Source organism: Physella acuta, unplaced genomic scaffold (genome assembly GCF_028476545.2).
Source record: "Physella acuta isolate Inbredline_101_S28 unplaced genomic scaffold, ASM2847654v3 ptg000552l, whole genome shotgun sequence".
Lineage (NCBI taxonomy): Eukaryota > Metazoa > Mollusca > Gastropoda > Physidae > Physella > Physella acuta.
In genome coordinates this window covers 76,601-89,070 of record NW_026732071.1, presented here as the reverse complement: position 1 = coordinate 89,070, position 12,470 = coordinate 76,601, and the positions used below count along the sequence as shown (strand labels likewise).

Here is a 12,470-nt window from a genome sequence, read left to right as displayed (position 1 = left end):
CTAGTTTGATCCCAGCGATTATTTATTTTAAGAAGGTCTTAGCCCATCACTTTGGTTTATTTCTATTTATTGAGTGTTTTTTTAGATATGTTAGAACCATCTACGCGTTGTTAATTTTTTTTTTCTGGATCACTTTTATTTTTAAACAAATTTATTGGGGGCTAATCATTTGTGATTTTATATTCTACTTCAAACGATATATTTACTCTTGCGCCCGTTTCATTGACATCACTGGGGTTGTTTATTTTCTATTCCTCAATCTTCTCTTATTTTGATATCATTACAAACATTTTACATTGACTTCATCATTTGGTCAAAGTAACGCGATTACTTGAAATTGTTATAATTATTAAAACAAGTGCCTTTTAAAACGTTTAATACTACTATTATCGTATTTACAATCACCTAGACACTGAGCGCTTAATGACAAAGAGCGATTTCCCAACTAGGTTGAGCAATGCCACGCGTATCTCCGCCATAAGTTTTCTCAATCTGGTAAGATAAAAACAAAAATGTACCCATGCTAATGGACCCGGCCATAGGCGTAGCGACCCCTCCCGGCGCCCGGAGACAAACTTTCAATTAGGCGCCCCCCCCCCCTTTATTTTTTATGTTTATAATTCAGAAGTGCTGCTAAAATGAGCTTTCAATTTTTTTCCAACCCATTTTGGCGCCCCTTGGGTCCCCCCCCCCCCCCCACTTCGCTACGCCTCTGGCCCCAGCTGGAAAAAATCTCAAAAGTTCCATTAAACAGTTTTAAAATCGTGTGATATGTTATTAAAAAAGTTTTAAGAACTTGAATGTGTAGTTTTCTCGGACTTTACAAAGATTGAACGTATATGATTTTTTTAGTATTTTCGGTAACTAAACACAATTTTTTAAAAATAGTTTTTAAAATTAGTTTTTTCTCTCATTTTTGTCACTGAAAATATAAATAAACATGGCATAACTAGTTCATATGGATTCTAAAAAGTATAGTTTATTTTAAATATTTACCGGTAAAGTTTAGTGTACGTGTTAAAACAAAGTTGGGTTTTCATAAACACGATCACTTTGTTTTTATATAGCTAATCAAAGTTTGTCTTACTAAAGTGAAACTTCAGGCTTGATGAAAATAAATAGAAATGTAGGTTTAAACGCCAAAGAATATTTTTAAGTTATCTGCGATTGCCACTTTTATAACATTGGTTTTCGGACTTTTAAGTTGTTTTTTTTTAAGGCTGCGATGGAGAGGCAAAATTGACAAAACACCAGTGTTTTTCTTTCAGACACTTCCTAATGGGGTGGAGGGGAGACAACAATGAACAATGTTAATTTCATCTGTTTTTATTTTCTTTATATTATTGTTCGCCAAATGTGCAGCACCGGGTGACACCAGGACGAAAAATCGTAAACTGTACAATGTTTTATCGAGTTAGGACGCCAAAATATAGAGGGAGTGAGGTGAAACTAAAATGTTGGAGGGGGGTGGGGGTCTGATGACATCCTGTTAGTGCACAATGACGTCACTGCTTGGTTGCATTCTGAAATATCAGATGCAGACATGTTGAAATATCAGATGCAGACATGTTGAAATATCAGATGCAGACATGTTGAAATATCAGATGCAGACATGTTGAAATATCAGGTGCAGACATGTTGAAATATCAGATGCAGACATGTTGAAATATCAGATGCAGACATGGTGAAATATCAGATGCAGACATGTTGAAATATCAGATGCAGACATGTTGAAATATCAGATGCAGACATGTTGAAATATCAGATGCAGACATGTTGAAATATCAGATGCAGACATGTTGAAATATCAGATGCAGACATGTTGAAATATCAGATGCAGACATGTTGAAATATCAGATGCAGACATGTTGAAATATCAGATGCAGACATGTTGAAATATCAGGTGCAGACATGTTGAAATATCAGATGCAGACTTGTTGAAATATCAGATGCAGACATGTTGAAAAATTTTGAAAAGTCAGGGTCTGCTTTCTATTTTTTAAGTATAACATATAATTTTTAATGGGACCTTAAATTTAATTTTTGTTTGATATTGTTAATAGAGGGCATGTTTAATATTGTGGATGTAGAGCATGATGGAGGGCATAGTTGATGTTGTGCAATGAGGGCATGATTGCGGGCATGAACGCATGCACACCAGCTGGGTCGTCTATACGCACATCTGTTCTTCAGCTTTTGAAAACGTGTTAAGTATTTACTATCAACTCATTCTAAGGTACAACAGTTTTATAAAGCAACAATTGAACCAATTCTTTCTATTCTTGTAATCTATTCGAATCATGTCTAAAGATGCATAAGAACTGACCAATGATTTGTTCAGATATTGATGAACTGACCAATGTTTTGTTCAGATATTGATGAACTGACCAATGATTTATCCAGATATTGATGAATTGACCAATGATTTATCCAGATATTGATGAACTGACCAATGATTTATCCAGATATTGATGAACTGACCAATGATTTATCCAGATATTGATGAACTGACCAATGATTTATCCAGATATTGATGAACTGACCAATGATTTATCCAGATATTGATGAACTGACCAATGATTTATCCAGATATTGATGAACTGACCAATGATTTATCCAGATATTGATGAACTGACCAATGATTTATCCAGATATTGATAAACTGACCAATGATTTATCCAGATATTGATGAGTGTGAACTGGGTACCCACCAATGTACCGTAGAGCAGCTATGCATCAACAAACCAGGAACTTATTTGTGTCAATGTCCTAGAGGTCTAAGACAAGACGAAACTGGTAAATGTGTAGGTAGGTCCATTTACTTCACAGATTCACTTCTAGAAATGTGTAGGTAGGTCAATTTACTTCACAGATTCACTTCTAGAAATGTGTAGGTAGGTCCATTTACTTCACAGATTCACTTCTAGAAATGTGTAGGTAGGTATATTTACTTCACAGATTCACTTCTAGAAATGTGTAGGTAGGTCCATTTACTTCACAGATTCACTTCTAGAAATGTGTAGGTAGGTCCATTTACTTCACAGATTCACTTCTAGAAATGTGTGGTAGGTCCATTTACTTCACAGATTCACTTCTAGAAATGTGTAGGTAGGTCCATTTACTTCACAGATTCACTTCTAGAAATGTGTAGGTAGGTCCATTTACTTCACAGATTCACTTCTAGAAATGTGTAGGTAGGTCCATTTACTTCACAGATTCACATCTAGAAATGTGTAGGTAGGTCCATTTACTTCACAGATTCACTTCTAGAAATGTGTAGGTAGGTCCATTTACTTCACAGATTCACTTCTAGAAATGTGTAGGTAGGTCCATTGCGGTTATTCTGTTAAACCTTCATCAAATAGTGAGGTAATTCTTTTACATTTTAGTTCTGAGATGCCTAGATCCGTTTGAATTTTTTATTAGCCTAGATTCTCCTCAACTTTGCATAAAACTAGATTCTCTTGAACGTTTCATATGCATAGATGCACCTCAAATTATAACAAACAATTTACATTAAAGTTTGCAATGCCATCATGTATTTGAAGTATTTACTACATAAACATTTAGTACATGTGTATGCATATAATTGTAATCTTGAATATAAACGTGAACTACACAGGAAAAAGCCACTGAATCAACACGTTGTTTTGCATGAATGTCTTGTGCTCTAACCCTGCATGTTTCATTAGATGTTGACGAGTGTGATTATGGCTCCTCTATCTGTCCATTGTGCTCTAACCGTGCATGTTTCACCAGATGTTGACGAGTGTGATTATGACTCCTTTATCTGTCCATTGTGTTCTAACCGTGCATGTTTCACCAGATGTTGACGAGTGTGATTATGGCTCCTCTATCTGTCCATTGTGTTCTAACCATGCATGTTTCATTAGATGTTGACGAGTGTGATTATGGCTCCTCTATCTGTCCATTGTGTTCTAACCGTGCATGTTTCACCAGATATTGACGAGTGTGATTATGGCTCCTCTATCTGTCCATTGTGTTCTAACCGTGCATGTTTCACCAGATATTGACGAGTGTGATTATGGCTCCTCTATCTGTCCATTGTGTTCTAACCGTGCATGTTTCACCAGATGTTGACGAGTGTGATTATGGCTCCTCTATCTGTCCATTGTGTTCTAACCGTGCATGTTTCACCAGATGTTGACGAGTGTGATTATGGCTCCTCTATCTGTCCATTGTGTTCTAACCGTGCATGTTTCACCAGATGTTGACGAGTGTGATTATGGCTCCTCTATCTGTCCATTGTGTTCTAACCCTGCATGTTTCACCAGATATTGACGAGTGTGATTATGGCTCCTCTATCTGTCCATTGTGTTCTAACCCTGCATGTTTCACCAGATATTGACGAGTGTGATTATGGCTCCTCTATCTGTCCATTGTGTTCTAACCGTGCATGTTTCACCAGATATTGACGAGTGTGATTATGGCTCCTCTATCTGTCCATTGTGTTCTAACCGTGCATGTTTCACCAGATATTGACGAGTGTGATTATGGCTCCTCTATCTGTCCATTGTGTTCTAACCGTGCATGTTTCATTAGCTGTTGACGAGTGTGATTGTGGCTCCTCTATCTGTCCATTGTGTTCTAACCGTGCATGTTTCACCAGATGTTGACGAGTGTGATTATGGCTCCTCTATCTGTCCATTGTGTTCTAACCGTGCATGTTTCACCAGATGTTGACGAGTGTGATTATGGCTCCTCTATCTGTCCATTGTGTTCTAACCGTGCATGTTTCATTAGCTGTTGACGAGTGTGATTATGGCTCCTCTATCTGTCCATTGTGTTCTAACCGTGCATGTTTCATTAGCTGTTGACGAGTGTGATTATGGCTCCTCTATCTGTCCATTGTGTTCTAACCGTGCATGTTTCACCAGATGTTGACGTGTGTGATTATGGCTCCTCTATCTGTCCATTGTGTTCTAAACGTGCATGTTTCACCAGATATTGACGAGTGTGATTATGGCTCCTCTATCTGTCCATTCTGTTCTAACCGTGCATGTTTCACCAGATGTTGACGAGTGTGATTATGGCTCCTCTATCTGTCCATTGTGTTCTAACCCTGCATGTTTCATTAGCTGTTGACGAGTGTGATTATGGCTCCTCTATCTGTCCATTGTGTTCTAACCGTGCATGTTTCACCAGATGTTGACGAGTGTGATTATGGCTCCTCTATCTGTCCATTGTGTTCTAACCCTGCATGTTTCACCAGATGTTGACGAGTGTGATTATGACTCCTCTATCTGTCCATTGTGTTCTAACCGTTGTGACCTACTTAGGTCGAGTCATTTTTATTTTGACATTGTATATTTCCTTATATGGAATGATTGTGTAACACCTGGGGTTTTTCCATTGACTATTAAGGTGTTTGAGACATAGAAAATTTCCATTAAAATCTGATTGAATGATTCTGATCAGATGATTATCCCAACCAATGGCGACATGAGTTGAGGATAACCTCCCCTGTCACAGAAGTCTTTAATTGCCCCGCAAACTCGCAACACGAGGCAGTTTTTCTTGACCTAAAAGTCTACGAGGCCGTTTTACCTTAGTCAGGCAGCCGTCCATATTGTCCGGCTATAGACTCTGACCATTTGAACGTGAGAGTACTTAAGACCTGTGTGTGCCTTGCTTTCTTCAGTTGATTTAATCTTCTAGTTTAATATTACTTGTCGCTAAGTAAGTCTAGAAGCTACAGCAGTGTTGTGTGGCCTGTAGCTGTTCTTTAGACAGTGTAGAAATCTGTGATAGTGTTTTTTTCCTACATTGTGTAAGTTGGGTTTTTGATATTTTATACATTAAATATTTTATCTAGTTCATCTTTGTGTTTTGCCACAACTGAGTTCGCTGATTAAATGGTCGTATGTAGATTGGATGAGTGTTAATTACAATAGTACCACTAGCTTCCCTAGACATTAATTTCGAGCCCTAGTGGGACGTTGTGTTAAGTGTTCATCCACTTAGGCCGTAAGGCATTTGCATATGACCCCGAAAAAAGAATCCGGGGACGTTCTCCTTCTATTTAGCTGATAGATAGGTTAACGTTACAAAGTGGGGGCTCGTCCGGGATTTAATCTGTCGTTCCAGTTGTTGGTTATATCAGTTGAATATTAAGGTTAGTTGGATTTAGTTGTTTTTATATCCAGTAGCGCAGTGTTCTTACAACGCGCGCTCAGGCTAGAGTATCTAGGTCAAATAAGCAGACGTGTCACGTCCTACATTTAGAGGTCAAGTACACGGCCCAACGCTGTGTATTAATTTAAAGGATCTAGGCTTGTTGTGATTTTCAAGTAGTGTTATGGAGTCTTTTTTGGCTAATCCTACTGTTGAAGATGTAGAAAAGTTGAGTAGAAAAGTTTTGGTTAGTGTTGTTAAGGAATTGAAATTGGATTATTCTGTTACGCAGAAGTCAGAGGTGTTGAGAGATAAAATTGTTGTTCATTTCATTAATGAAGGAGTATTTGACGAAAGTTTGTTAGCTAGTGTGTTGCTCCGCGAGGAGAAATCTATAGAAGAGAGGGAGCTTCTATTAAAAGAAAAGGAGTTTGAAACTAAAAGTGCTCTAGAGAAGGAGAAAGTTGCTCTAGAGAAACAGGAGTTAGAGGCTAAAATTGCTTTAGATAAGAGGAGGTTGGAATTAGAGTTTGGTCAAGTTAGTGATGTCACTTCTCCGGTAGATCCAAAAAAGTTGTCGGTAGGGCAAGTGATTGCCAAATTTGGGAAATTAGTTCCTAAATTTGATGAAACAGATTTGGTCGTTTTCTTTAACTCATTTGAGAGTTTAGCGAAGACATGTGAATGGCCCGAGACTTCCATTACTGCTTTATTGAGCTCTGTCCTTACTGGGAAAGCTGCAAAAACATACCAGGCACTCTCTCACGACGTTCAAAATAACTATAGTTTGGTCAAGACTGCCATTTTAAAGGCCTACGCACTGACGCCCGAGGCCTATCGGACAAAATTCCGAACACTCCGCAAGTTACCCACACAATCATATGTGGAATTTCTCTTTGAAAAGGAGAAAATATTTTCAAGGTGGCTACACTCTGAAGAAGTTTCTGAGTTTGAGAAACTCAGGTCACTTATCCTAAGGGAAGAATTCCTATCGTCCCTGCCTGAAGAGATACGACTACACATACTGGATAACAAGATAACTGACATCCAGAAGGCTGCTGAGTCGGCTGACACATATATGTTGGTGCATAAGAAACCACCAGTGTCAGGAAACCGCCTCAACCCAGTGCTTCCCCTTTTTGGCAGCAATCATTCTGTTGGCCAACATTTGAAGGCATCACAGTCCAGAGAGAAACCAAGATCAACTCTCAATCGTCGAGCAGTATGCCAGTTCTGCAAAAGGTCTGGGCATCTTGTCAAGGACTGTTACAAACGTCGTCAATATAACAGAGAGGTGGTGCGTACTTCCGCGCACTATGCTCTATCCCCTCAAGCAGCCAGTTCAACTATGAACTCTAGAATTCAAAAGGACTCTAATCCTAAGTGTCCGCAAGAAGGTAGTCAAGTCTCCACACATTATGTGCAGTCACATTTTGACTGTTCTCGCCACCATCCAGTTTCTTCCGAGTCTACCGATCTCGAGGGATCGAGAAAAGTTGACTTTTCATCTTTTATTGCCGAAGCCATCATTAGCAAACCAGGTGATCCGTTGTCTCAGAAGAATATCACCGTTCTAAGAGACACAGGAGCGTCACAATCACTCCTTTTGAAAAGTTCAATGGACATTACACCAGAGACGAACACCGGAAAGATTTCCATTATCCAGGGAGTGGGGACAAAATCTACTGTCGTCCCTCTACACAAGTTTGCCCTGAAACATCATCTCGTCGAAGGTGAGGTCATTTTAGGTGTGATAGATAGTATTCCAGTCCCAGGAGTACACCTACTTCTAGGGAATGACCTTGCGGGAAGCAAAGTATACCCCTGTACGGTTTCAGACCCTTTGTCAACAGTTCCAGATAATGATTATGAACTGTATCCTGCATGTGCGGTGACAAGAAGCCAGACCAAACAATTGGCTGACACAACGTCTGAACCACATCCGCCATCATCGTCAAGGAATTCGACTCCCAAACTGGAGTCTATGCTTCCAGAAAACACAAGCTTGGGCTTACCCCTGAGTATATCTCAGGACGACATCATTAAAGCTCAACAAGTCGACGCGGAACTCAAAGCAACGGTCGAAAAATCTCTATCATCTGACGATGGAGAATATTTCTCCGAGAACGGCCTCTTCTTTCGTCGCGCTATACCAGTGATTGCCTCACCAGCCGAACCATGGTTGGGTAAAAACCAGCTGTGGATCCCTCCACCTTATCGGCATGAAATACTTAAGCTGGCACATGACCATCCAATGTCAGCGCACCCAGGTGTCACTAAAACGACGGCGAAGATCAAAGAACTGTTCTTTTGGCCCAAAATGAGAAAAGATGTGTCGCGTTACTGTAGAAGTTGCACGAACTGTCAGTTGGCCGGAAAGCCAAACCAGACAATTCCTAAGGCCCCTTTGAGTCCGATTCCTGTATTAGAAGAACCTTTTTCTAAAATCGTCATGGACTGTGTAGGTCCCTTGCCTAAAACCAAGGCGGGCAACGAGTACCTACTTACCTTTATGTGTTCAAGTACCCGTTTTCCCGAGGCGATTCCCTTACGGAACATTAAGGCAAAGACTGTAGTCAGAGCCATGACCCGGTTCTTCACTACCTTTGGATTACCTAGAATCGTGCAAACAGATCAAGGCAGCAACTTCACCAGTCACCATTTTCAGGAAGCGCTAGCCAAGCTAGGCGTTACCCACATCACCAGCTCAGCCTACCACCCTCAGTCTCAAGGCGTACTTGAGAGGTTCCACTAAACCCTCAAAACCATGCTAAGGACATTCGCTAATAGTAACACCCAATGGGATGAGTCTGTTCCTTGGATTATTTTCGCCGCGAGGGACTGTGTCCAGGACTCTTTAGGCTACTCGCCTTTTCAACTTGTGTTTGGACATTCTGTCCGTGGCCCCCTGAAGCTGATACACGAACGTTGGACAGGTACCAGTGATCATCCAGTGGAAAACTTCGACGATTTTCACGTTCGACTGAAAGCCGTGTGCGAAATGGCTCACAAGAACTTAAGTAAGGCCCAAGTGAGAATGAAAGAACTGTATGATAAGAGTTCTTGTAAACGAACATTCAATCCAGGCGACAAAGTTCTTGTGCTAGTACCTAATCTGAACAATGCGTTATCCTTGAGATATTGTGGACCCTTTACTGTGCATTCAAAATTAAGTGATTTGAACTATGTTGTCAATACGCCCGACAGAAGAAAGAAACAGACAGTGTATCATGTCAACTCACTGAAAAAGTATTATGATAATTGTAACAATTTTCAATCCACAGCTAAAACTACTTTACCTGTATGTTCAAATGTTTCTGATGATGTGATACATGATAAATTGAAACTCCCAAAATTGGTAAATTCTTCCTTTTTAGATAATTTGAATGTCCACCTTATGCATTTGTCCACAGAGGAAAGCCATAGATTGTCTCAGTTATTTGAGACATTTCCCTCTATTTTTGGGGATGTCCCCAAAGAAGCGAAGGTTCCACCTCATGATGTAGACGTTGGTGACGCAAAACCCATTAAACAACACCCCTATAGAGTTAACCCGGAAAAAGCTGCTTTGATAAAAGATGAAATTGACTATATGCTCAAGAATGATATCATTGAGCCCAGTTTCAGCAACTGGAGTTCCCCATGTCTCCTAGTCCCGAAAGACGGTGGATCTTTCAGGTTTGTGACCGACTTTAGGAAGGTGAATGCGCTCACCAAAGCTGATTCCTATCCCTTACCTCGGATAGAGGACGTTATTGATAAAGTTGGTCAGGCTAAGATAATTTCCAAAATTGATTTACTTTAGGATACTGGCAAATCCCCTTATCTGACCGTGCAAAAGAAATATCTGCTTTTGTAACCCCTAATGGTTTTTATAGATACAAACGTATGCCCTTTGGTATGCGAAATGCTGGTCAAACTTTCCAGAGAGTCATTAACTCTGTCATTGCTGACATAGACCAATGTGAGGCCTACATAGATGATATAGTTGTATTTTCTAATACTTTTGAAGAACATATTGTTCAATTGACTAACCTTTTTAGAAAATTGTCTGAAGTTAATTTTACTGTAAACTTACATAAAAGTGATTTCTGTAAAGCTTCAATTACCTATTTGGGTTACCAAGTGGGAACGAACCAAGTTCGGCCCATTGAAGCTAAAGTAGATGCTATTGTAAGGTTACCACCTCCCAAAAATTGTAAAGAGATCAAAAAGTTCCTTGGGATGGCTGGTTACTATAGGCGGTTCTGTCAAAACTTTTCAGCTATTGCTGAACCTCTTACTGCATTATTGAAAAAGGGTGTTGAATTTGAATGGTCAGATAAATGTCAAGAAGCTTTTTTAACCATTAAGTCATTTCTATCTAATGCTCCTGTTATGGCTGCACCAAATTTTAGCATGCCCTTTAAACTTGCCATTGATGCTAGCAACTTAGCCATTGGCTCAGTCCTATTTCAAGAAGACAACATGGGAATTGACCATCCCATTGCCTTTTTTTCCAGGAAGTTAAATGAGAACCAAAAGAATTACTCTACTATTGAAAAAGAAGCTTTAGCTTTGGTTTTATCATTACAACATTTTGAAGTCTATGTCTCTTCTTCAACCAATCCAGTCAGAGTGTTTTCTGACCATGATCCCCTGAAATTTACCTCTAAGTTAGGACAGACAAATCAAAGAATATTGAGATGGTGCTTATATTTCCAAAATTTTAATCTGGAAATTTCACACATTAAGGGTAGTGATAATGTTGTGGCTGATTGTTTGTCAAGGATGTAAAATCTTGTTGTACACATTGATCATGTGACATGCTTTGTGGTTCATTAGGACCATAAACAGGTTTTGTTTGAGTGTCACTCATATGAAAATGAGTGGTGTGAATTTGAATTTTTTTCAAAATTCCAATCCTGTTGAATATTTTGTTTATTTTCAGGTGAACCTTAATTAAAGGTGGTTTTTGATTATATGTAAACTTTTTTTTATAATATGTCTCATATGGCTCCATTGATATTGTAGCTAGTCATTGAAATAAAGGTCTTACCCTGGCAGGTTTACCACTTTTAATATCCACATGGAAATATTGTAATACCCTTTTTTGAGGGATTTTGATGTATAATTACTTTTTGAAGGGTTACTCCCCTTTCACCAATTGTAAAAGTTGGAGTTACTTCCCTTTTATGTTCAGGGATATTTTCATCTGGTATTATGATTTTGATTGCCTACATTTGTAAAACATTTTTGTTATTTCATTGCCAGATTGGTTCCTTATGTATGTTTTTGTGGAACCTATCTGTCACTTCCAAAAAGGGAGGGGATGTGACCTACTTAGGTCGAGTCATTTTTATTTTGACATTGTATATTTCCTTATATGGAATGATTGTGTAACACCTGGGGTTTTTCCATTGACTATTAAGGTGTTTGAGACATAGAAAATTTCCATTAAAATCTGATTGAATGATTCTGATCAGATGATTATCCCAACCAATGGCGACATGAGTTGAGGATAACCTCCCCTGTCACAGAAGTCTTTAATTGCCCCGCAAACTCGCAACACGAGGCAGTTTTTCTTGACCTAAAAGTCTACGAGGCCGTTTTACCTTAGTCAGGCAGCCGTCCATATTGTCCGGCTATAGACTCTGACCATTTGAACGTGAGAGTACTTAAGACCTGTGTGTGCCTTGCTTTCTTCAGTTGATTTAATCTTCTAGTTTAATATTACTTGTCGCTAAGTAAGTCTAGAAGCTACAGCAGTGTTGTGTGGCCTGTAGCTGTTCTTTAGACAGTGTAGAAATCTGTGATAGTGTTTTTTTCCTACATTGTGTAAGTTGGGTTTTTGATATTTTATACATTAAATATTTTATCTAGTTCATCTTTGTGTTTTGCCACAACTGAGTTCGCTGATTAAATGGTCGTATGTAGATTGGATGAGTGTTAATTACAATAGTACCACTAGCTTCCCTAGACATTAATTTCGAGCCCTAGTGGGACGTTGTGTTAAGTGTTCATCCACTTAGGCCGTAAGGCATTTGCATATGACCCCGAAAAAAGAATCCGGGGACGTTCTCCTTCTATTTAGCTGATAGATAGGTTAACGTTACACCGTGCATGTTTCACCAGATGTTGACGAGTGTGATTATGGCTCCTCTATCTGTCCATTGTGTTCTAACCGTGCATGTTTCACCAGATGTTGACGAGTGTGATTATGGCTCCTCTATCTGTCCATTGTGTTCTAACCATGCATGTTTCATTAGATGTTGACGAGTGTGATTATGGCTCCTCTATCTGTCCATTGTGTTCTAACCGTGCATGTTTCACCAGATATTGACGAGTGTGATTAT

General features: G+C 39.2%; 1 protein-coding gene across 8 annotated transcripts in view; it reads left to right on the top strand.

Moving 5' to 3' along the window:
• LOC131946324 (fibulin-1) overlaps positions 1 to 12,470 on the top strand; it is a 78,212-nt gene that overhangs the window by 44,365 nt on the left and 21,377 nt on the right. For 7 of the 8 annotated variants that reach the window (XR_009387694.1, XR_009387697.1, XR_009387695.1 and 4 more), the window contains one exon: positions 2,683 to 2,808. The exons of the other annotated variant lie outside the window; for it this stretch is intronic. Coding sequence is in view for 1 of the 7 variants with exons in the window: in XM_059307018.1 (XP_059163001.1) it covers positions 2,683 to 2,808 (126 nt within the window). In the remaining 6 variants the exon portion in view is untranslated. The remainder of the gene's footprint in view (positions 1 to 2,682; positions 2,809 to 12,470) is intronic. 8 annotated transcript variants of the gene reach the window in all.